The sequence below is a fragment of the Dromaius novaehollandiae genome, chromosome 3, assembly GCF_036370855.1.
Source record: "Dromaius novaehollandiae isolate bDroNov1 chromosome 3, bDroNov1.hap1, whole genome shotgun sequence".
Classification (NCBI taxonomy): Eukaryota; Metazoa; Chordata; class Aves; order Casuariiformes; family Dromaiidae; genus Dromaius; species Dromaius novaehollandiae.
In genome coordinates, this window is record NC_088100.1 from 57,643,685 (window position 1) to 57,670,663 (window position 26,979).

The 26,979-nt window shown below is 37.8% G+C and overlaps 1 protein-coding gene across 1 annotated transcript in view; it reads left to right on the forward strand.

The window, feature by feature from the left end:
* CLVS2 (clavesin 2) overlaps window positions 1-26,499 on the forward strand; it is a 62,927-nt gene extending 36,428 nt beyond the window's left edge. The window contains exons 3-5 of the mRNA XM_026105122.2: window positions 10,024-10,134; window positions 13,191-13,411; window positions 17,874-26,499. Coding sequence (XP_025960907.2) covers window positions 10,024-10,134; window positions 13,191-13,411; window positions 17,874-17,961 — 420 coding nt within the window. The 3' untranslated portion in view covers window positions 17,962-26,499. The remainder of the gene's footprint in view (window positions 1-10,023; window positions 10,135-13,190; window positions 13,412-17,873) is intronic.
* Window positions 26,500-26,979: the final 480 nt, after the last annotated feature.

The following is a 26,979-nucleotide window of genomic DNA, read 5'->3' on the forward strand; positions in this document are numbered from 1 at the left end:
GACCAGAAATTTTAGTCCTTGAAATTTTAACTTTGAGAATTTTGAAGATAGTCTGAAAGTGAGATATGTGGACCTTGTGTAAACTCACTGACTTTATATTTTTCATCAGTGACTGACCTGTTGAGAACTGCCAGGGTGCACTCTTTCATGATTTCAGAGTTCATTTTTTTTCCTTTGTGGGTATCCACACAATATGAAATTTGTACCACTGTAATTTTTTCTTGCTGAAAGGAGATTCACATGGGTTACACTCTTAGTAGACAGAGATCTGCATTTCTAATTTTGGTTTTCTAACTCTTGAAAACCTTGGGTATGAATTTTAAAGAGTTCCAAAAGTGTGATTTTAAAACAGATTCTAGAATCACATTTCTGCACTAATGACATACTGATTGCACAATAAACATATTGGCTTTGCCCTAGATATGTATGGTAGAACAGGTAATTAATTATTTATTTGTCCACTTGGCATGATCTCTTTTTTTGCTATCATGTTTTCCTTCTTAGACGCTAACAGAGGGATCCATGCTTATATGACTTTAGAAAGACAGTGAATTGATGTCTGAAGTTAGAATACGACAATAATGATTTACCTGATCCTCCAGAGCAATAATCAGTATGACAGTTCTCCCTCAAACAATACTGAAATTCCCTGGGCTCCCAGCAGTCATTCATGAGTGCAGAAAAAGAGGGAAGCGGAGGTGGAGTTAACTCATAAATCACTAGGAAGCCATATCCTTTCAAACATCTTTGTAAAGATAAAGTATAGCTGGACAGTTGAGATGACTGAGAATTTCTTAAAGCTGAAAGACTAAAATAAGCCTCTGCTCCTGACTATGACTAAGATATCTGAATGTTATTTGGTTTTGTAGTGCTGGGAACTGACCTCTTGAAAATTTGTGTACTACATAGTTCATGATACCTCTATTTTTAATAGAATATAAGACTTATTAATGGATCTCAAGTCAGTTATTCAATTTCCCTAGTAATTTAAAGCTTAATTATGCTGCTTTCTAGATCTCGGTGACTGTCCTCAGCTGATTTTTCTTAAATCACTATGCCTCCAATTTTACAGTTTGGTTCAATTCTCAGGACTCTAATTTGCATAGAGTGACAGATTAAAATTGGATGGCTAAAATGATTACTGCTCTTAGTGCCTATTCCAGTCATGGAGATTGATTTCCTCCTGTACAAGGAAACATATGGTTCATGAAATAGCTCTTGAATCACTATGGTTTTCAGTTTATTGCATTATGGTAAATTGAACCTGGTAAATTTGTAATCCGATTTTAATATATGCTGTCTGTAACTAAGAGTTCCACGTTTTGGGGTGCTTTGGTTAATAAAATTATAGAAACTAATTTATATTTTCTCTATTTCCAGGGAAAAAGTGAATAGTCTAGTTGAAGAATTGGTATCTTTCAGCTCAGTATTTAATGGTTGGCACTGCAAAGCAACACAATGTGATTCAAAAGCTGTCCTGAAAAGGAGACTTGCATTTTTGCCTCTGTCCAATACCTTTGTTCATCCTATCTATCTGTAGGTCTGCTCTCCCCATTTCCTATACCAGGTATATTTACATGCCATTATGGATAGTGAGTTCAGATGAAGAGTAGCTTCCTGTGACTTTCAGTGGAAGTCAATACAGAACTATAAAATCTATAAATCTATATGAAATCTGTAAATCTATATAAATCTATAGGTAGCCTCAGATTCTCGTGGAAAATTTTCAGTTGGGATGACATGCAAAAATTATATGGAAGCTGTAAGATTTACTGTTTACTTACCCTATTTGAATTTAGATTTGAAAAATCCATTCAGTCTTGCTATGTGACTGAAAAATATGAGCCCTCCATGTAAGATCAATTTGCGTTTCTCTTTCTGCAATTTTTGCAGAGGAGCTGGAGAAGGGATATGATGAATGTTTTCTCTTGAAAATCATGGTATTTTCTCAGTATTCTTCCCCATATTAGTTTTAATTTAATCGCTCCTATTTTCCTCCATTCCTTGCTTTTATCTTATTTCTCTGGTTTCTACCCTCTTTCTACCTTTCCTTCTTCATCTTAGCATTATCCTAAGGTTTCCTTTCCTTCCTTTATGTTATGAAGTCAGTATGAGATAGAATGTTTTGGTTGAACAAAACAGAACAAAAAAGCCTAGCACCCCTAAGCCAATTCTAGATAAAGTGTTATTTAGTCTACTCACATTTGGAAGTGATCACAGACACAAGGCAAGGGCTATCTGATGACTGTTTTTGCCCCTCTTTGAAATGGCCTCAGGCAGTAGCAAGCTTTCTACATCATGGAAAGCATCAAAACAATAATCCTCTTGTGAATAGTCTTGGCAGAATCCAAGGACTGCTGGGGGATCAGCATAGTCTTTCTGACTAAGAGAAGACCAGGCAGAGGCACAGGGGCAATACAAGGTGAGATGCTGATATGGCATTTCATCTTATATACAGTTCCTGGCCAAAGACCTTTGTCTTCAGAAATTTGAGTATGTTATTTCTTATGACCAGTGATTCCTTACATTATTTTTATTCCACCAGCATTATGAAAGTATTGCTACTATATTTATGCACGGCACAGTTTTCAGTGTAGTGTTCTTTCATGTATCTGCAATCTTAATCTAATAAGACATTCACAAGCTGCCTAGAAAATGGATGTTTCTTCCCTGTGGGAATTTCCACAGGAGAAATCACCATCTCATAATTGTCTATTGTAAAGAATGATTTTCTTCACAGGAAGAGAAAATAGTATAGAAAAACCTGCTTCTGCCACCTTTCCTAATGTTTTTCTGATTTTGCCAATTTGGAAACAGCATCACATTGTGATTTTTATTTTTTTTTTGCTGTCTAATTTCTCGCATTCCAAACTGTTGAAATGTTACTTAGAATTAAAAAATGAGACAATGTTTGCAGTGTAAAACAGCATTCTTCTTGGAAAATAGGGTATTTTGTTTCCTCTTAAGAAGAAGTCCTTTTTTTTTCAAGGTTCAAAATAAAAAAATGAGCAAAGGGAAAAAATATCAAAACGCCAAAGCCTCTGTCAAAACAAGCAAAGATTGTTAAAATAATTTCACACAATTTCTAATTAAACCTTTGAAAAAAAAGGCCAAAAATCTTGAAGTTAATTGGCAAAAATTAAAAAAAATCCAAATGAAAATGAGCATTTTTTGCACAATATATTTTCTCTATCAAAACCATGTAATTAAAAAAGTGAAAGTTATTGAACCTTTTGTCCAAATAGTGGAAGCATATATGTAATATAAATTTGTATAATCATGAAAGAATGTGGTCAGATGACTTAATGCCTATCTGCCTAATTAATCTAACCAATATATAATTTTTATGAGTAGCTTATTGGAAAGATAGATGGAAGATTATTTCAAATTAAAACAGATACTTCAGTAAAAAGAGCAATATTCTCACTGGATGGATGCTGTCTCTCTCTGTTCTCATCTCAGTCAATTAAACATATTTCTGTATGAGCTGTAAGATAAAATGACTAATAGAAATTAAAAGAAGGACTGCCAAAAGTCAAACTGCCTCATCAGAATCTTTTTAGCAGAATGACAACATACAGTTCCAGATAATTAAATCTATTTTGTAGGAATGCCACTGAATGACGTTAATTTGCCTTAAGGAATGGCACTGAATAATGTTAATTTGCCTTAAGGTAGTGCTCTTTTAGTTGAATGCAGTAACAAACATATTTTGGCACTTTTTGTTTGTCTTAAAAACAATTTAAGATTGTTTGATAAGAATATATAGCTCAAGCGAGGAGAAAGCAATGCCATACTTTTGCGGGGGGAAATCACTAAAGAAACTAATTGTAGCATGTGGGTATACCTGTTTCTGGTTAGGAGGAAATTTCATAGTTAATATCCTTTTCACCGAACACTAGTTTTGATCCAACTTCTCTAGATTCTACGAGTATTCCAAGAATCAAGTGAAATTTCACTAGCGCTGAAATCTGAAAAATAAAAGGTCTCTTTGCTATTGCAATAGTCTAGCAGTAATCGTTTATAATAAACTGGAAGTAAACTTTTTCTTTTCTATCTTTACATAAGCAAGTTGCTAAGCTCCAGACCTTAAAGAGCTTGGGCAGAGGGACAGAGAGGTCCTGAGGCGAAGTCTTCTGGTGTTACAGACAACCTGGAACTCAGGCTCCCTCATAATTTAGTAATCTCCATCTCAAAATGAGTTAGGTTGTTTATTCCCCACCCTGAGCTGATTGGATATTTGATGATTAGTAGCTCTCTACCAATTTCCAGCCTAACTGTATTCATGGTGAACTTTTTCTCATTTGTTCTAGGGTCAGTGTTGTCCCTTGTTTGGATGGGTCTTTCCTCACCTGCCACTTAATTCTCCCTGATGTGTTTATAGGTCTCATCTGCCTACCAGTATTTGTATTGCTAAACTGAACAATCTGCATTCTTTTAGACTCACAGATACACTTTTCAGTCTCTTTGTCATCCTGCCATACTGCTGGACACTGTTGCAGTCTGAGTTCATCTCTTGAACACAGTCTTGACATGCAAGATATTGTATGGTGTTTAGTTTTGAGATTTTACAACTATCCTGTTGCAGAAAGTCTGGTATTAGAAATGCCTTGCTCTTGAATATCTCCCATGAAATTTAGGATTTGGGAGCAAGTCTTAGGCTTTCTTTCTTACTGTGGACAGCAGTGGCTATTCGTTCCTCAGATCCCTCAAACTTTCTAGTACTTAGGTAACATGTTAACATTTCTGGACCAATTCTAATCAGAGCTTTTCTTTCTCTGGTTTTCTGAGTTTCCTGTTTACCATGCCAAAAATTCAGTTCAGTCACACTGCTTCTTGCATCAGACGGAACGTTCCAGTGTCTTCCTAGTGGAGCTTTCCATTATGAAGATACTGTTTTGGTTCATCATATTGATTTTTTTTTCTCCCTGAAATGTTGACTTTTTTAAATAGCTGGAGGAGATATGAATTTATTATCTTCAGGAATAACTTTTAAGTGACATTTCAGCTATTAATAATTTAATATGCTCTCTTTGAGCTTGTAATTTTTGTTGCGAAGATACAGTTTTCACAGTTTTGACTCGGTAGCCTCTTGACTTTGGCAGATGCTAAGGCCTGAATTCATCACAGCACTTAAACCCAGGCTTAAGTAAAGCATGTGAGTACATTCATCTGTTTGTCCAGACAGTCCTTTGAAGGGTGCCTCAAGACTGTCCTCAAAATCATTTCACTGCTCACAAGGACAGCAAATATGAGCTCAGAGTGTATGTGGCCCCACAAGCCCAAACACTCTAGCAGTATAGTGTGTGCCATTGGTGAGTATGTTAGTATGGGGCAAGATGTGTCCGCACAGACTATTGTCAGATAGTCTGCAATACGGTTGTGAGACCCTGAGGTGGCTGGGATGTGAATGCATCTTTGGCATACAGAGGTCCCAGCAGTTTCTAAGGCTCCACTTTTAAAAGCCATGCAAAGTCGATTTCAATAGTGATTTCAGCTGGGGGATCCAATTAGATGCAGACTTAAAAGCCCAGCACATGGGACCCAAGGAATGGAGAATACTGTGGGCTTTAAGTTGTGCTTTTTTTTTTTCACACTTGGTAAAGATGATAAAGGTCAGTCATGGTCATTTTTATTACTTCCTACTAGGATAACAATTCTGACAACAGTAAGAATACTAGCACTGACTTTCATTGGGAATTGGGACCGCCTAACTGTCCTAGGTACTGTAAGATGACATTTGCTGATGTTGTATGTATGGCGAGAGTATCTGCAGGCCTCAGCTGAGAGTGGGGCCCTCCGTAAGACCCTCAGAGCTGCTTCAGATCATGGCAGCACTGAACGCAGGATGGGACATGGTGCTCAGTGAGTGGAAACATGGCTTTCTTGGCATGTGCTATGGACTATAAGCAGCAGGCAGAAGCTGGTTCCTTGGACAGGAAGCTTATGGAGGTAGGTCATGTAAAGTATGTGAGGCAGAGAGCTAAAACGGCTGTTCTCTCAGTGAGCAGAACCTTGTGTTTGGAGTTGGAAGCCTGGTAAAATGATTTGTTTGGGATCATGCTGGTTTATAGAGATTAGATGAGAGGTCAATTATTAACATACTGGTTGTGACCCAGTCTTGCAAACAATAGTATAGGGTTCTGCCTTTTCCTTGCTAGCACGCTATTAACTGTCGCTTGTAAGCCTTGTATCATGAGGGCTCTAGGCCCTAATTATAGCTGCCTACTTGCCTGCATCTGTGGAATGGGCATGTCCCAAGCTGTGTTCATCAAAGGCATGGTTGGTTTGTGTTCTTCTGCATAGTCAGAGATTGCGGGAATGCTAAAAAACCCACGTATCAGATATATATAATTAGTTAGATGAGATGCATTCTTTTTAGTGATTTGGTAATGCCCCGTCAGACATTACTTTTTCAGTCAAGTGCACTACTTCATGTCTTATCTCTATTCCCTACCATTTTCTGGCATGGGATTCCTTTTACATAGAATTCACATGATTCATGGGTTGCATGCTTTTCTGTTGAAGTGCAATATGTCTACAGAGGCAGTTGTGACTGCCACCAAGTCTATGACTTAATCTACATAAAAACAAAACAATCAGTATTTGGAAGAAATTCTTACCTGCTGTTTGTGGAGGATGGCCATCTGTCTGACAAATCCCAGTGTGGAAGTCTGTTACGTTTGAGGAGAGCAAGACAACCTTCTGACACCTGTTTCTCCAGCAGCTGTAGTTGCTCATTCTGCCTCTTTATTTTCTCACCAGGTGCTCAGTTCTATTAGATGAGTTTTGGATCTGTATTTGGGAGTTTTTGATTTCTAGACACAGCACTGTTGATAATACCGGATCATTTTGACCACCCCATCTCTTTCAGTGCCTCAATTTTGGGGGTTCCCAATTACAGCTTGTGTTTTAGGAAGTGCTTCTCTGTTCAGTCACCCAAATTGCTACGTACCCAACATCATTAGTCAGTTTTTGAAAATGCCTTTAGAATTGCTGAAACTCTGAGACAATCTGTCTTGTAATATCAGTGGAATTTCCTATTTGAGGATCATTCCACATATTTTCATGACCCTTCATGTAAATGGATCCCAAGATGCAGAAATAGATAGCAGAAGTGCCAAAGCGGTACTTTCTAAAGATACCTCTTTTGTCTGCGAGAAATGTCATATCTTCATAAATATCTTCAAAAAGGTATCAACAAATCATCCATTTTGAGCACATGGTGGAATACAGGCACCTTTGGCTCTGAACCAGTGTGTTTGCATGACTATCTTACCTTTTGGGATCATCTCACTCACAAACTAGCCTCAATTTGTATGGTATACATTTTTTGAGCAATAAAGAACAAACATTTCATAACCCTGTGTCTTGTGTGTGTAATTTTGGGAGCATTTATATTAATTTAAAAGCTAATAAAATCATGAAAGAAGGCATTATCTAGTATTAGGAATGGCTGGGAATGGTTTACTTTGATGTCATTCGTATTGCCTACGGTATAAAAAGCGTTTGACTCCCAAGATGCTTAACACAGTTTACATTCCAATGTTAATTCTGAAGATATCTTTGAAGACATGCAGATGAAATTAGTAAAAGATATCTTCTGCAGCTCTAGGTATGCTTTTGTGCTCAGGATACTCAGCACACTGCACTGCACTTCTTCACTGGAGCAGCAGCCTGAATAAATTAAATAAATACAACCTTCTGTGGATGAATGGTATCTCCTGCAACTAAAGGTTAAGATGTCATTCAATGATTTATCCTTCCTAACGGATTTGTTGGGTTCTTCTGACAGGGACATAATTTACTGCCTTTCGTACATCAGAGGTTGTGTTCTCAAAATGGTGCTTGGGGATTTATGATGTTGAACTAGGTGAATTACATGTCAAATTGTCAACCATTTTGTTGGACATTTAGTCAGTGTTGCCATGATCTAGGCATTTAGCAAAATGAGGCTTTTCTAACACAGTCTTTCAGTATTGTTTTATTTCAAAGCTGTTGTTAATCAAATGTTTCTGGAGAAAATCTGTAAAATAGATTGTTAATTGCATTGACTGCTGTGCTGTGGCCAGCCAGATGTCAGGGGTGTCTGTTGTAGCTGTCACCTCTTTGTAGAATATTATTAAAGTATTGCTTTCTTGATGGAAAGTATTTCATCTGGTAATCCAGCTAGGTGTTGCAATATGGGAACAGGTGATACTCTCCCAGTAAATGAGGTCAAAAAGAGAAGGGAGAAAGAAAATACTGTATTAGTATACATGTAGACTCAGACTTTGTAAAAGTAAGTGTGTATATGTCTGCAAGTGTGAGTGCTACCTGCGGCATGTGCATGCATGCAAGACAGTTATAGCCTTCTTTTGATTTTGCAGTTTTCAGTCATGACATGCTGCTTCTGTATGAATAAGACTGCCTGGGTTAGGAATGCCTGCCATTGTTTGGATGGTGCTTTTAAGGGGAGCAAGTAGCCTCTTCATTATTCCCATATCACTGTACTTGCTCATAGAACTAAGGAAGTTTCTTGACACATGCACTTTGTGTCAGAGTATATTCATATCTGGAAACATTTCATTAAAGATTTCTTTCCAATAGTTCCTGTCTTCCTGATTTGAGAGTTCTTGATTGGTTGTTGTAGCCTGTGATTTTTCTTGGCTGTTTTTTTACCTTGTGCTGCATGTCCTTAAATCAGTATGCTTCAAATGGCCTAAGGGTCTAGACTGTTGGATGGCTCCTTATGGCCTGCTGTCTTGTCTCCAGAGGAGACAAAAATGTGTCTATTTTCACAGAGTGCCCCAAGTAAACATTTGATTGCCTCCTTCTGAGCCTCTGATCACACTAACACAGACCTAAAGCTGCATCTGTTGCATCCACACAAGAGGAGGAGGTGAAGCTGGGAAGCATGTCCTCTTCTGCACCCATATTGTAAGGCAGGGAGATGGGATTTGCTTCTGCTGTGAGGAAATCTGGTTTTGATCTAAGTGACTACCATGGTTGCCTAGGCTGGGTGACCTATTGAATAATGACTCAAATGAAAGTCATTTAATGAATCTGTGTATCTAAACACCAGGAAGGTTCTGACATAGCCTTTGAAAATGAAAGAGGGACATGTGTCAGGTTATATGCCTGTTTACATGTCTTGCTTCCTTGCCCAGTACTGTAAATCCAGGCAACATAAGAGATGGGAGCAGCTTATTGCATTATTAGAGCATATGGTCAATCAATCAAAGACAAAATGAAGACATGCAATGAAATTGGTGATAGTATTCTAGTGGCTCTACTCTTCAAACTACCAAACCATTTGGCATATTCTGTTGACTTTTAGAACTGAAAATGCAGATCAGAGTCTTTCTTAGTGAGTTATCTTCCCTTTTTGTTTTTCAACAAGAAAAAAAAGGTCATTGCTTCACTGGAGATATTCTGTCCTTAAATTTAAACTCCCAGAAGGCCTATGACTCTGCAAGCAGAATTACTGTCATTGGTATTGTGTAACAGTAGTGTTTAATGCATTCTCAGTTTTATGAAAGATGAATAATATTGGGGACATTTTGAATAGTAGTTTAGATTTGCACTTGCTTTTTTAAGATGGAAACAAGAGGGATCTTTCTGGTGTTCTTTAGTGACAATGGAAGACATGAGATTATGTTATAGGAGGAGTACTAAAATTCATTAAAAATGAATAAAATTCTATAGAACTGGGAAGGAGAAAAATACATTGCATAGATGGATTATGTGCAACTCGTAAATGTTTAAAGCTTATCTGGAGATTGGAAACGCCATACCTTTATTAGAATACTATAGCTGTTTCAGTGCACTTCATAACTGCTCTGTCCAGCACGTGTGATGTGTTGATACCTAGGCATAGAAAGTTGGAACTGTACCGAGAGGACACAGTTTTGAAGAATGTTTCTTCTCCTTTCAGTTTTATTATAAAAATGAAGGCATTCAGCATAAAAAAAAGATCTGATGTATGTACAACTTCAGTTAAGAGTCTACTCACATTGTATGTGTTTGTTTTGTGACATATAGGACAGTTTTCCTGCTCGGTTTGGAGGAATACATTTTGTCAATCAGCCGTGGTATATCCATGCCCTCTACACAGTTATACGGCCCTTTTTAAAGGAGAAGACACGAAAAAGGGTATTCTTCTGTTTAATTTTCCATTATCAGTCATTTATAGCCAGCAGATGTAGCATACTGTAGCAAAGTAGATACAATATCTCAGCTTGTTATTGATGCAATGTATTTAAATATGTCTGTATTGTAAAGTATCTTCGCCTGTTTTAGAAAAATACATAGCTTTATTCTTCAAGGACACAGCCAAGCAGTGCACTTGAATATATTTTTAATTGTAAGCATATGCTTCCTCTTGGGTTATATAAAAATTGCCAACATTATAATTCCCATAAGAAGGTCATACTAGTAAAATATTAAAGTTGTCCATCTTTCTTTTAGGAACAAAGGTAGTGAGTGCCTAGTCCTTTCCTGATGTGATTTCCTTGACATTAGTATGAACTAAAAGACACAGTTGGTACAGAGTAGTTTAAAAATACTGTTTTGAATGAAAAGCCTATAGAAGGATATTTGTGCACAGGCATCTGTGCGCAAGCACCAGCAGTTTCTGAGATGTTGCTTAATTTGCAACATTTACATCAATGCAATTAAATTAGAGCTTGGTGGTGAGAACAGATAGAATGATATTATTTCTGTAGCAGGAAATTTGTCATCCAGGAAAGCCCAATCAGCATCATACACAAAGCCACTACAAAGAATATGACAGTGTTGTTTTTTACAGGATCAGCTCTTTAAGGAGCTTGGTATTTTTTTCTCTCTTCAGACATAGTCTACAAGGCCATAGTGATCCTTGGTGTTTAACTGTTTTTTACTGACAGATTATGCTTGAGAGACCTCTGGTACTTACAGATTTTGAACTATAGATCACAAAGCCTTTTATGTAGTATCTGTTATAAATATGCAAATGAAAACCCATTTTGCAGGATTCAGTTGCACTCCACTGACTACAGCTTCAGCGAAGAACATTTTAGTACCAGATATGCTTGAAGCCTATTTAAGTCAAGTGCTGTGTATGCATAACCAGGGAGTAAAGTACAGCCCATGGATATGTTATAAGATTAAAAATAAGGGACAAGGCAGTTGAATACAGGTGCTTATCAGTTAGGCGTCTACATTTTTATTTAGACACCTGAATCAGTGGCTTATATTTTCATAAATTTTGACTTTCTACAGCTGTTTTTGTCAATACTGAATACCTATAAAAAGTAGGTCAGGTAAATTTGGATTTAGAGTCCAATATTTAATGTCAAGATGTAAAAATTGTATCCAGCACATATAATTTAAAATCAGCTTTGAAAAAAAACCCCAATATAAATTATTGTGAAATAAAATCAGAATTCTCTTCAAAATTTCATCAGGCTCATTATTAATCTTTTGTGTTTATGCTGAATTATTTTGTATTATTTAAATATGTCTGATAGATTTACAACTAATAACTATATTCAGATGAAGTAGTACTAGGCATTTATCCAGGCATTATACTAGGCATTATACTAGGCACAAAAGCATTACTAAAGAGAGAAACATTCCATTTGAAAGGCACTATAAAACAAATTATTTTTGCCATTGATATCTGTTATTTCACACAAGAGTAAGTCCTTTCCAAGCCGGACGGACAGTTACTGGGTTTGCATTTTCATATGAAGCTTCCTTATTGCCACAGCTGATTGGAAAATCAGCTGAAATAAAAACATATTGGATCTTTTGTCTTTTTACCCTTTGAATTTAACTCTTAGTAAAATATTCTGGAGGTAGAACTATCCAGAGAAGCCACTGCAGGGTAGACTGGGATTGAATTGGCAGCATTCCAGCAGCTCAGTGATACCTGTGTGCATAACTCGTACTGCGGTGAATGAGAGTTAGCTTACAGCTGCTACAAGGCAGCATCCTACCTTGCCTTACTGGCTGCTTCTGCATGAACAAATTAAAAGGGACTGGGCATTGGCTTAAGCCCCGGTATATAACCATTCGTCCTGTGTGATTATGGGCACCCTCTGGCAGGGTACTGGCCTGTGCCAGCTCGTGCTTTCTTAGACGTGGCCCAAGAAGAATTCAGGGCATAACACAGACCAGTGAACACTATGGATGAGGTGAGCCTCCTTCGGAGATGAAGGGAGTTTAACCAAATGGGTGTGAACTGTGCTGTGGCAATTGCTCAGTGCCAGAGAGTGAATCCTGGCCTGTCTTACTTGCTAGTATAGGAGTAGCCACTGGAGCTGTCTGTGCAGCCATAACCTACAATAGGTATTTCCTCTTAGTGGAAGGTCTGCAGGTCCCTCATGTCGGTGGGAGAAGGCTCTCTACATCCAGAGCTGCTTTGTGTCTAGTGCCCACAGGTCACACATTCCAAATCTTTGAGGGGAAAGGATGAGGTTTTATGTATGTAAGTGTGTATATATTTTTACACACACACACACACACACACACACACACACATACATACATACATACATACACACATATATATGTTTATATGTAGAGCATATCTGAGAATAAATCATTCTACCAAAACCCTCACTGACAATATCAAGTAGTCTGTCAACTACTCCTTCATGCTGCTCACATAAATTATTTTATTGTTTTCACTTACTTTGTACATTGTCTAGTCTGGATGGTAGTTACTAGTACTACCATATTAGGGAAGAAAATGTCTTGAGTGGCATCTTCATTACACTGCATTATTTATTTTATTTATAGAATTCATGGCTGGATGTTGAGAGTCAGTATATATTCCTTAATGTATGTATCAAATGTTAATTTTATTTATTTACTTTATTTCATTATATTAGGAAAAACAAATAGCATAAAGGAAAGGCAGTCTCTCTGTCTAACTTGCTGTTGGTCTAGCTATCTGACATTAGTTCTCCCCCTCCGTAGGCCCCTGGTCCTGCAAACATTTGAAGTTTTATTTATGTTTTAAGCAATCATGTATTTGCAGGACTGTGAACATAGACTGATCGTACTCAAGGTAGATGCAATGTCTGTTGTGAATGACTAACTCTGTAAGCCCAACACAGACAGAATATTCATATCGTACAATATCCTGTGATAATGATGACGTAATTTGGGCTTTGATGATTTGTGTGATACTGCTTTGTTTTTACCTCCATGTGTATATACAGATATTCCTGCATGGAAATAACCTCAACAGTCTGCATCAGCTAATACATCCTGAGATCCTACCATCAGAGTTTGGAGGAATGTTGCCCCCCTACGACATGGGGACTTGGGCAAGAACACTGCTGGACCATGAATATGATGATGACAGTGAATGCAATGCTGACGCCTACAACACTTCTGCAAAAGATATAGACAAGGACCTTTCTCCCAAATCCATGAAGAGGTGGGTTAAAGTTACTGTGGTCTTCTAGTACTGCTGTGAGGTTAATGTTTACCCTCCTCCTTTTTTATGTTTTATGAAGCTATAGGCAGTTTCCTCAGTTTATTTTGCAAGAGGATTTTTTTAAGATCTCTGTTGATTATAGCCCATAGTATTGATTATTACCCATGTGGGTTGTGAGCTCAATATGATGAATTATTTTAGCAGTGCCATACAGGTAGTGTACACAGTATTGTGTTCAGAACAAGCTAGTGTCCTGCCTGAGCTTACAACATGCATTAGAGAGCCAGTGCTGGCTGGAGTGAGCCTTAGGGCTGAGGATAAAATGTCCAGCCAGATAGTAGTGATGATTCTTACCTTTTCTCATCTCATAACCCAGTGCCAGCTATCCACCAGCCTGTGAGTGCCAGGGTATTTACAGCACCTGACCTTTCAGTCACAGTTACTGCACACAGCATGAGAAAAAGTAATGAGGAAAAACAGCACAAGAATCTGTGCAAATTGTTGTACTCGGGTGCGATAAACATCTTCACAGTCTGATAGTCTTCTCTTTGAGAAGACGCAGTATAATTGCTTGCTGTTTTTTACCATTCTAAATCAAATGAAGTATAGGGAGAAGTTACTTGCCGCTGCAGTAACTATGGAAGCAGTGAGATGATTCACATGGGAGTGGTGAATCTGGTCTGACCTTGCCAGGGAGTTAGAAGAGAAAGGGAAAATGTTGTGAAGAGGGTGATACAAAGAGTTGAGCAAAACAGCAAAAGTCAGAGTTCAGCTCATAACTGGGTAGGTCTAGCACTGAGTCAGAGAAGTCATATAGGGCAGAAAGCCTTTAAATGAAGTCAGACTATGCTAACTTGAAAATTCAGTTTCAAGAGATGGCATTTGATGCAGGAGGGAGAAGAGTCTTGGAACAAAAGGTATGGAAAGTGGGAAATAGGAAGAGACTGGCTGGGAATGAGAAGTTAAAAAAGGTCCTGAATCCATATGTCAAAGATGCAGTTAACAAGAGGAATGGAGAAAATAGGTCAGTGAAGAGCCTGGGGAAGGGGAGAGAAAGTGAGCAATACATTTATATATGATTTGCACATAATACAAGAACTATGAGACACTAGGGAAGTTGTCTTGGAGAGAAGGGTGGAATACTGTTGCAAAATGAAGTCATGGGGGGAAAACAGCCTCATCCAAGGAGGCAATAAGAAAACACGAGAAAGCCAGTAACAAGACCCTTGGAGGCAGATTTTCCAGAGTAGCCTGGAGAAGTGCATTATTATTTGGAAAAGCTTCGTAGTGGATTGACTAGATTCTTCATTCTTTATCAAAGCGGAAAACACTTACCTATTTTCTTCTCATTTAACTTGTGCTTGAAAAATCTTTCATGCAGAATTATATTGCAGTGTTAACTTCAAATTGATCTTCAGTTTACTGCTTGATAGTCTTTCTCTCTGGGAAAGCTGGCACAGTAGGAGACATTGCAGAAAATAAACATGTTGAAAATTATATCTAAATAATATTCAGCTGAATGTCCTCACCTTCTATATAGATTCTCACATTTTCAGATAATGTGTCTGGAGTGTTTGCTGGAATCCTCCTTCCCAGCTGTTGTGTACAAAAAGGTACAGAGTAGGCTTACTGTGCTAGTACTATGTAGAAGGGAATAGTAATAAGATGTTAAGGAGAAAGTGCCAGGACTTTGGAGTATTAAATATATAGACTGCATTAAAATTTCATTGACACAAAGATAGAAGTAGATAAACTCTATTCAATTTAAATTTGAATTTAAATTGAACTTAGCAATTGATGGATTCATTTTCCCTAAGTTTAAAAGCATGCTCAGTGTTGTATGTCACTGCCAAAACAATTTTGTAACATCTAAAAAATGTGACAATAATAGTAATAATAATGAATTTGCTTAACTTCATAGACCAAATTTCATAGGGGTCTAGCATGTCTCCAACAACTGTCTTGTTTAATTTTGCTTGCCATTTTAGAATTATTTTTTTGCTCTGAAAGAATACCCTTCTTATACTGTTAAGAATTCATTTCGTTGTTACTCATATTTGCCTCCATGTGGATCACTGAAATTCCTAATATACACTCCAGACCTCCTGGACCTATTGTTGAGTTGGAGGAGCCCTCCTTGAAAAGACGGCTGATGGTAGAGGGAGTGCTGGAGCTAAGGAGGAATTAGTGCCGCCATGACGGGGGCCTCTGAGGGGTATGTGTTCACATCATGAGGCACAGTTGCAGCACAGTTATTTAGACAGGGGCTGTGTCCACCCTTGGCTGTCATGGTTAAGGCACAGAAGTGGAGCTCCAATGATCAGGACCCTGTTCACAGCTAACCACAGCTTGATTGCTTTTTTAAACATCTGTGTTTGGCTTTGGCTCCTCGTCTCTAAAATGGGAATTAGTAGTACAGCTCTGTCATACTGTGATTTGTGAGAATTTGTTCAGTAGTGTCTGTAAAGTTGATTGGGAGATGTAGATAGAAGGTGCTATAGACTTACACAAATGTTTTTCTTTTTACATGGCTTAATCCATGAATTACTGCTGCACAGACTGCAATATGACAATAAATGTGGAATTAACATTGACTGAAAACTATTTTTCCCTGTTCTGCAAGGCATTTGGGCTTCTGAGCTTAGAAGCCCTAGATCAGGATTTGTTCAGTCAAAATCCGCCTTAGAATCTGGGAGTTTGGAAGCCCTGGGAATTTATGAGCAAAACTGCCATGCTGGGAATTTGAGGCCACGTTTGCAGCCTTTCTGGCTCCCTCTCAGTTCACCAGATGAGAACTCCTGGATGCCTTGGCTGCTGAGATATTGGCAGCCTAGGAAAAGGGATTTCAATCTCCTATTAGTACTTACATTCAATTGGGAATTCTTTGAAATTAGTTTGCTCCCACAGCTTTTTTTATCCTGATGAACTGGATTTTCCAAGAGTACAGCTTTCCACTAGCAAATTTTCAGTCAGCTTTGCATTGGCACAATACATTGTGCAGTTAAAAAAATTCATTTTTAATTTAGTGGGTTTGCTTTGTGCCTGAGGAATTGACCAATATTCTAGATGACGCTTATTGCACAGTATTAATTTAAAAAATTTAGTTATGTTTATCACAAGAGAGATCATCAGATTTTTAAAGCTAATTTTCTTGATTTTGCCATTAGTAAGAAAGAGTAATAAGTGATATTAGAAAATATCCTTGGATTTAAAGCTTTCACCCAGGATTTAATTCAGATATTTTTCCTCATTTGTGTTTTTGAAGGATCTTTATTTTTTTTTTCAGATAGACCAGCTTCTCTCCTGCTATCAGTTTTGTTCACTGGTTTCAGTGGATGTTGTCAGTTTATAAGAGGGGAATTGGCTCTGTATGTTTATCTTCCGAGAGAGGTCAGAATTGACAAAGCTTTGTCTCTGTGCTGTAGCCCTGCAAAGCACCAGTTGGTAGTGATGCTGCAACCACTTACAGTGGGCTTCCTATGACTGAAAATAGAAGCTTACATTGTAGAGATAAACACATGCTTCTAGCTGTCTCAAATCCTCTTTAGAGAAAGGGAGAGAAATAAACATTTCTATCATATCATTCATCTCACTCTAAAGGAGACATGTAACAAAAAGGTTGCATGTGCTGTACCCTAAAAATGTCTGTTTTTTTGACAAGCTAAGGCATAGGTGAGGTGAGTCCCATTCTTAATGCTTCAAACTTTGTTTTTAATGGGGCATTTTGATTTTGCTGAAAGCTGTATCTGAAGGGATTCCTCTTTCTCACTCACACATGGCTGTTGCAGGATTATAGTACCAGTGTTATAATTCTGTACTGAATCAGAGGATCTTAAAAATGTTAAAATCCTCAATGAATTTGCCCTTACCATCCATCTGGGCTCTGTGTAGTTAAGCTGATAAGTGCATTTGACAGACGTGTCCACTGCTCCAGAAATCCTGCTGGCCATGGCAGGGTTCCCCAGGGTTGGCTTAGCAGCATGCGCTGTTGCATTAAGTGCTGTGCAGAAAAGGAGCAACTTGTGCTTCCAGCTAACACGTCACTAATTGCAACATGCCATTAGCCAGCTGGGTTGCCGAATTTTACGTTCTTTACCAACCCACTGCCATATAGCCCTCTGGTCAAGAGGGTCAAAGCTTAGGACACTACAAATGACAGCTTAGTTTGCCCTCTGTTGTGTACTAAGGATGTACCCTGCTTCACCATTTCATAGAAAAAACAGAATCTCTTTATTTTCCCTCTATCCTTTTGCCTCTATCCACAAACTAGCACAGAGCCCGTGAAAGCCATGAAATCATTTAATGAGGGTATTTTCTGACCATTTGCTGTGATCAGATGCTCAGGGTGGCTGTACCATTATTTTTAAGCCCTGGAAAAATGAAAATAAACAAAAGAAAGCTGAGGTTTACCCTCATTTGACTTGATCTGGAAATGTCAAATAAACATGTTATCCTTCTGCAGGTCTCAATCTGTTGTGGATCCTGGGGTGCTAAAACGCATGGATAAGAATGAGGAAGAAAACATGCAGCCTTTGCTTTCACTTGACTAACAGTTCCTGAGCATTGAAGATGAACTGAGGTGGAAGGCACTGCCTCTTAGCAGCAAGTGAACCATTGGGAAAGAATGTACCAGCTGGAATCCTATTTACTCATGTTAATGTAGCATAATGGAAGCAGGCAGCAGGTTTTACCATTCTGCCTGAAATCTGGATGCCCTGGGGTGAAAAAAGAAGAGAGAGAGAAAAAAAAAAGCAAAAGAAAAGAAAATAAAAAAGAGGAATCAATAATTTATTCTGTAAGTGCCAACTTGTTTGTAAATACAATATAACCCTCCACTTTGAATTTGTAAGTTATGGTAAGCAAATACGATGGAAATGAATGACTATTAACTATGTCAGTGAAATGCACCACAAAAACGAGAAGAAAACAAACACACACACTGACACATAGAAATGCATACTGGACAAAGAAAAATATCAAAGCCAATTAAATGTTGTCCTTCTTATAGGAAGCCATATCTCAGCTATCATATTGACTGCTGTTTTGTTTTCTCTCTGCAATGCTCATGTAGTGTGTAAAGATAGAGAAGGAATATAAGAACTTGGAGACGTTGTAACCAGTTGAATATTTCCTAACTGTAGGAATTCTTTTCACAAATAACTTTGTGATCTAGGATTGTGACTTAGCATAAACTGTGTAGCATTGTAAAAAAGATAGATGAGCTGGCACCAAGTCTTTGACGGCTTTGTTGTTTGGCTGTACGAATGTGTGAGGTTTCTTCCTTAACTTTTCATTTACAGTTTGGGCTTTGCAAGTAACTTGGCTCATTACCCTCGTCTGGGTGTTGTAATGTGGGCCATATCGGAACTACTTCTCTTGCATTTTGGTGCATGTCAAGAATATTTCCAGAACTCTGTTCTCCCTTGGAATGAGAAAATATTCCTCTAAACAAAGTGTAATAACCCGTATTTGGAGCCAAGGCCTGGCAGCAGCAGGTTAAAAGTCAATCACTGAATCCTGTGCACTGGGAGACTGCGTACATATATATATTTTTACCAATCTCTAACAAACCTACAAGGTGACATTGTTAGACAAGTATATTTAATCAAGGGTTTATACAAGAAATCATACCTATTCAATGTACTTAGATATATTATAGATTGTATATTGAGACAATGTCATTATTCATATAGTAAAACTTTCCATAGAACAACAGCATCACACTCCAAGCAAGGATTAATATGAATAAGTTGTAGTCAGACATCTCAGCCTATGTGTTTAGGACACTTTTGTTTTGGTTGTAATGTAACTGTATATATTGAACATGTGCCATAATAGAGAAATACATTTTACCTCAAAAGGGCAACAGGTTTTGCTAGGGATTGAATACGTCTGCTGATGTGCAGGGATTGTGTCATCATCATTGTGTGCTGGTGTGTGTTTAGTCTGTTTTATGCTGAGACAAGAATATGTCCTTTACACTAAGCAGAGATTTCTTATTAGGATTTAACTCTGCAATCAGAATGAGAAGACACAGGATGCCCCCTAATGCATCTGAACAGTTAGAGGTATTGCAAGAGAATGTCCAAACAAAGCGGGAATTAATTAAGAATACTCTTAGCAGCTGACCACTGTGGAGGTAGTAGCCCAAGCAACCCTGCCTCCAAAGCTCCATAGTACAAAGAATATCTTCAATTACTTCAGTCATCACTTAAGTTTCAAAGTTGCCAGCTTTAGATCACCTCTCCTCTCCAGTGATGATTCCAGCTCCAAGAGTTAATAGGCTGTGAAGAGTTAAAAGGATGTGGAGAGTGAAATCTTGAAAAAGTATGTCTCCGAATTTAGCTGTAACTCATATTGTGGCAATGTTGGCATTTCTCAGTTCTCAGAAAACCTTGTCAACATCACCCTTGATTAGCCAAGGCAATACACAGATAAAGCTTTCATACTTTGCAGTACATTAGCAACTTTGATAAATAGTGTGTGTCTTAACATGTGGTTGTATTGCCTGGAACTTGTTGACCAAGTCATTGGGTTTCCACTCGCTTAACGCTATTTTCATTATACATATTATGAAATGCAAACAGAGAAGATACAGAGCTTGAACTTGAGAAATGTTTAACAGTGGCACCTCCAGAAAGGGCAGGTGGAAATTGTACATGCTTATATCTTTTTAGTCTGTCTTGCAAGTTTTCAGTGCTAGAAACTGTTGTAATACCACTTCTATGCTTTGAGGAACTTAAAAGATTTATGAATTCTTACCTACTATTTTATTCAGTTCTCTTTTTCACTAACCTTGTAATGCCATGCCATATAGGTAAGATACATCTCTAGAGTTTACTAAGTGCCATATTTGAATGTATGTTATGCACACCCACGCTTATGGTTACTAGAAGAGTATATTGCCATAGATCTGATTCTTAAAATCCATATCAAATAAAACTCTCACATCAGTAGAAATTTTTTCCCTCTAAGGGTTTCAGGATTTAGTCAGAGTTCCACATTTATGCAGACTATGACCTGGTGGTGGTCAAAATCTTTATGGATGCCTTTGGATTCATGGGCTGAACCTTGGTGTAAATCAGCACAACGCTGATTTTGGAATATGTTAGCTGTCTCGTCAGAAAATGCAAAAGCCTCTTAAATCCTGACAGAGCATCTTTGTAGGAGAGTATTTTGATAAGACTGTATGAAGCTTCTGCAGACCAACTGATAGATTTGCTTTGTTTTTGAATCCTTTATTTAGGCACTTAGCTGCAATTTATACAATGTATTCTGATGACTGATTTCAGCTTTAAGTTAATGAATATTAATATATTCTTTCCAGAAAGTGAAAGCAGGATATATTATAATTTTGCATAACTGGGACCTCATCTTTCAAGAGCAAAACTACTTTTTTCAGTGAGATCCTTACTATTAGGGAGTTGGGCTACAGTTGTTCTTGGCTGCAGTTTTTATTTAATGGAAGCAAATTTTTGCAGCAGTAGCTGTAGTTGTAACACTGGATAAGAAATATAATTATTCTTCACATGCTGTCAGTATTCTTTGCAGCCCTTTCTCTTTTACTTACCAGGGTACATATTAAGCAGGGTTTCTACCATTGCCCTCTAGAAAATCTGTATAAGTAGGTCATTTTTTAATAAATGAAATTTGGACTGAAAACTTTTCTCCAATCTTTATTATCATAGGAGGTGATTTTTATAGCAGAATTGAACTGCTAAAGATAGAACTCAAAGGAAGCCATTTTAATTTCTTATCTTTGTTGTACATTGGGGAAAATTAACTTTGCTGTAGTTATGCATGCTGATATGCATATATCAAAAAAGAAAATTCCTGTAATATGAAAAACTTGGTGGAAAGACTAAATACACCTGTCTAACCAGCTAGGTGAAAAAAAAGGAATAGGAAAAAAAGTGTAAAAATTGACAATTTCAGGTCTTTAATGAGATCTAAAATTGTCCCCTTAAACTGTGTCTCTTCCATGAAACAAATGTTTAAAATATATGGAGAAGTAATGGAAACTTTCATGCTTAAAACCTTGATCCTGTAGCCAGAGATGTTAATAATTTGTTGGCTTTATGAACTGACTGACAGGGAATAAGTCCCACTAAACTGCAGCAGATACACAGCATCCAAATAGTTATTACTTGTAAAATAGCTTTAAGATTAATATGTCCTCACAGAAATGGTAATTTCTTATACAGTATATTTGAAATGTCACAAAAGTCACAAAAGATATTCATAAAGTTATACATAAACTAAACACAATTAAAATGGGAGTAGAAGAGACCTCAAGAGGTCAGCTACATTGATAAATGGAGGAGCAGATTTGCTTTAATTGTATCTTTCTTCAAGAATTATTTTAACTCAGTACCTTGCATGGAATGTTCTTTGTATTATTTAATTGCAGTCACAAAAAAACCTAAGAACAATACTAGACAAAATTGTAACTTGACTATATTTTGTTCAGGTCTTTTCCTATTTATCTGTTCTGTTCAGAAAACTAAAAAGTTCACCAAGCATCATAAGAACTACCTTTCAAAACTGCCTGGGAAACATTTTGCAATAAGCCTTGGTCATGTCCCTGTTGTGTTGTTTCTGTCATTATTGTTGTATATATTTGTCAAGAATCTTAGAAGAGTCATATTTGGAAAAGCATGGAAAAGAGAAAATCTCCAAATCAGCCTTCAGGATTTTGTATAAAATCCTAAAATAGCTTTTTAGGTTGCTTTGAATTTGGTTTCGGTAATCTTCGTTTGCCTTTGGGAAACTGCTGAGCTATCAACAGCATTGGGTACCAGGACAATTTTGTAATATAAATATCAATGTGAAAAGCAAGAGTCTCAAAGGATTGTGCTGAAAAATCACTTAAGCATACAGTTAGCTGTATAATGTCCTTTTACTGAATGGCATTTTGCAGGTAGTTTACGAGCATGTATTTGTGGTGCCGAATATAGTACTTTGATCCACAAAGTTCAAAGCACACTATGAAATCATGAAAATAGTTGTTATCCCATTTCTTAGGTAGCAAAATAGAAATACAGTGAGTTAGACATGTTAAAATCTCAATAGAAGACATTCATATTGTGTTTATGTACAGCAAGAATGAAACTCTGATCACTCAGTCTGGTTTGAACTGAAGGAAAGAAAATAATATCTGTCCCTATTTTGTGTGAGGGGAATGTCTGGCTGTTGATTCACGTTCCTACCTAGACTTCTTGGAAATCTGCTAAATATATAGTTTGAGACCATTACAAACCAGGAATGATCTGCTTTCCTGTGGAATTAAGTCTGAATGTACATGCCTTGTGCTGAGGAAATGGTGAAAAGGCAGTATGTCCCCCAAATGAAATGCCTTTGTTCTCCATGTAATTGATGAAAAAAGGCAGTTTGAAGACCTTCAAAGAGAGATCCTGGCTGCGCAGGAAAGAAGTCTCAACTTGGCCAGGGAAGATCCCCTTCTGTTGGCCTTGAAAGACACTTACTGTGGCATTGACAATACAGGGAACATTTGCTTTTCCTTTAGAGGTATTCTTAAGTGACCTCAAATAACGGTGCAAGCTAGGGAGATGTGATCCCACACCCTTTATTGCCTTGTGACGTTTAATGAATCTGTGTCAAGTGTCTGTATCTAGCACATTAACTTGGACGTATCCTTCATTCTGCATTTCAGCTTTCAGTTGTGTGGGAATTTTTTTGGTATCAGCTTTTGGGATCTTGATTTGTTCTCTTCATACGGGTCTGTTGTCACAAAATGGCACTGACCCCTTTTGGTTTCCAGATCTTGCAACATGATTTTGTTGTTAAAAAAAAAAAAGAAAACAAAAACTTGTGATATGCTGGGCATTGGTACAATTGAAACAGAGGTCACAAACTCTCACTGCTTTGTGATTCATGCTTCAGTGTTTTGTGTGAATAAACTGCTCTAATTGATTCCAGATGTATCAAACTCACAGAATGTGAGTTGAAAAAAAAGGAGGAAAAAGAGAGGATTCTGCAGAAGTTCGAAATCTGAATTGAGGGTGTCAGAGTGGCATTCAAATGGGAGGGAGCAGCTGGATTTTGGCAAAATGTATGGACAGCGCCAAGGGAAGACGTTGATGCTTCCTTATGGTACAGTATTTCAAAGCTAAGTTATGTTAATATATAGCCAAATTATTTTGTCTGTGGGAATCCTGGTCAGCCCGCTCTTTTGTTTCTGAATCATTCACTTGCAACAAGTCTTTTCTAAAAAAGGGGTGACAAAGCTTCTATTTGCTGTTAGCAGAGAATTCACTTCTAGAGAATTGACATATTTGAACAGCAAACAAATGGCTGGGGTTAATTAGGATTTGTATTTGATATGGAAATGCTGCTGTGTTTCCTTAAAGAGGCTTCCTCATCAGCAGCACACAGCAGTGCCAAAAGGCAAGCATTTCAAATCGGGTCCCTTGGTTAATAAAAAATTAAGGCAAGAAAAAATCAAGGGAAAAGATAGTAAAGAAAGATAAAAAGATAATTAAAATGAAAACAGAAGCAGGCCTGCACTGGAAAGCCAAACTAATGGCAAAAATGATATGAGAGAATTTGTACAAAAACTTCCATGGAGTAAATCATTAGCTCTTCATGTGTCCCCCATCTACATTATGAGCAGAGTTCCCATTTTTCATCCTGTTTGGCTTGTATGGCCCTGATGGAGTTTCCCGAATCTTTAGAAAATGCTTTGAAATACCATATAAAATACTCAGTCACGAGCTCCAGTAACTGAGTGTGTCACCATGGCTTTAATGGATCAGTGTATTTCACCAGATCTTAACTCCGAGATGGGCCCTGGGCTGACTCAGTCCTGGGCACCTAAAGGGATATGTGAAACACGGTGTCCTGTCTGGTTGAATGCTCGCTTTCAGAGGTCATGCAGAGAGAGAAGGGAAGGGACCGTGTGCCAGGAGGAAAAGGTGGAATACCTATAGAGAAAAGGACAACAGGGAATGGGGGTGAACACATCCATCCTTTGAACATATTGGTGAGGGAGACTTTCCCTTGCTCTGTAATCAGTATAAAAGAGGCCTTACAAACCCCACTGCACATCTGTCATCGTCGGGGAGAGAGAACATCTTTTCCTCTTTGCAGCACAAACATTTTTTTTGGTATTTTTAAACCTGATATATATGCCAGGCCTGAACTGTCTCTGCTTCTGTTGTTTCCACTGGGACTCTGGGGCTGTGGGTATCACATAGCGTGTAGGAGCTGGAAAGCCAATTTCACAAACCTGCCTCAGAGGAAGAGAAGGAAGGGATGGATTCTGCAAGCCCCTACTGCAGAGAGTATTTCATATGAGAATTTCGTGCTTGTTTGCATTGAAGTCTGTCTTGCCTTGGCATCGATATCTGCGCCTGCTCTGTTTAGGAAGGCTGGTAATATAAGCGGTGTGGGAATGTTCTCCAAACACTTAGGTGTCTTGTGCTAATTTTGCAGCCTTCAAGCTGTAGCTGGTGATCCCTGTCCTGTGTCTTTAAACAGTTCTGCTGGTGATGTTAATAGTAGCCATTAGTAACTCAGAGTCGAGATGATTTAAAGGAAACTGACATCATTGAACATCACGCTTATGTCTAAAAGTATTTAATTGGTGATTGTTACAAGTAATGCCTAAGATTTTGATAACTTAGAGTTTCAGGGTTTGGTTGCATTGTATCCTTGATGAGATTTAGTGCATAATCACTTTCCCTTAAATATGGTTTTCCCTGAGGTTCATGTGGATCTTTCATGCATCAATGGCAGAAGGAAATTGCATTAAATACTAGGAAATGTGATTCTAAAGCTATTAATGCATTCAGAGGGGCACATGTAGAATGCCTGACACTATTTTTAAAGAGTTTTGTTTTGCGGTTAACTAGGTTTCAAGTTGACACTAATGTCTGTCTTAAATCAGCTGGCTCTCTAGCTCTTTCACCCTGTGGATTGTTGTGTGGAAGGCATCCTGCAAAGCTTTCCCAGCTCTGCATCTTTTCTTCTTTTACCCCCTTACATTCCACAATGTCCTGTTTTCTGTACATATTTTATTCTGTGAAAAACTGGAGAAAACTGTAAAACCACTGATGATCTGAAGACTGGAGCTTGAGAACCACTATTTTAAATATTTCCCATATACAAATCTGTGGTGACAGGGTGAACTGGAAAATGGGAACAACAGCCGACCTCATCCATAGAAGAATACAAGAAGGACTCTGGCTAAGATTCCCTAAAGGTGTAGATAGACAATCACCTGAGACAGCTGTTGTGATTTGAGATGTTACCTTCCCCTGATTGTTAACTATAACCTCTCAGGTGGGAATTACTGGCCCAGCATTTAAGCAGCAGTGGATTATGGAAGTACTCTTGTTCCAGTGGAGGTTGTGAACAACTCATGCTAACTCTGCTGATTCTGTACTCATGCAAATTTAAAAATATTCACATAATATATTGATGCAGCTCTGTTATGAGGATGACGATTAACAGCTAGTTGTGGCAACATCTAAAATTGCTGTAGCTAGATTGTCTATCTGTGCCTTAAGGCTCTAGTGATCTGTAGAACCTGCATAGCGGTAACCACTAAATACATTTTTTCGCATGCAACAATCTACTTCGGAGCCTTACAGAAAATCCTACAGCACCTATCAAAAATTAAATTACAGAAGTAATTTGCAGACAGTGCTCATATCCTCAGGATAAATTTTTGTTTGTTCGTTTCTCAATTTAGTGCTGTTAGGACTAAGGGGATCTGAGATTTGTAAAGCCAGGACAAGTCTATCAATCATGTTCTCTCTATGTATATTTCCGATAACTAATCTCTTTTCACAACTTGTCTTCAATTTGAATTTTATTCTTGGACCTAGCAAGAAGGTTACTTTTGGTCTGTTGTGTTCTGACCTAAAATCTGAAGATTAAGCAACTTTGTGAAACATGTCACTCTTTATATTGTATATTTAAATATCATCAGTTCTCTGTGATCAATGGGCTACTTTGGAAAGTACTACTACTTTAAATCATTGATTACTGAGGAAGAATGACATTCTGTTAAATAAAATATGACCAAATGAAAATTAAAATACACATATATTTTTGTGTTTGTACACAGGAGTGTTTGTTTGCTTGCTTGTGCTAACATATGTATGAAGGAAGTACTTTTTATCAACTTTGTGAAAGAAAAATGAGAAATAACTGAGCATGTAGGTTTATTCTGGTAACATCGTATGTCTCCAGCCTCCATCGCCTCTCAGCCAAGCGGTAAGTTTTAGAGAGCTCACATATTCCATATTTGCAATACAACATAGGGTGGGCTGTCACTTCTTGGAAGTCTACAGGTCATGAATGCCCTCACAGATGAAGATCATGCAGAAGTATAGTACAAGAAAAGCTCATTTTTCCTAGAGATGTTTATTCTTCTCCCTTTCAACTTTCTCCATATCCTGTTCCCTAGCATCATCTCATGTTCGTTATCTTTTCTTTTGAACTCACACCAGGAAGAAGGCATGTTACCTCCACATGAAGATGCTGACTTCTTCAGGGTGATATTATTTTTGTCAGGAAAGAATAGCCAGAGGAGGACAAAA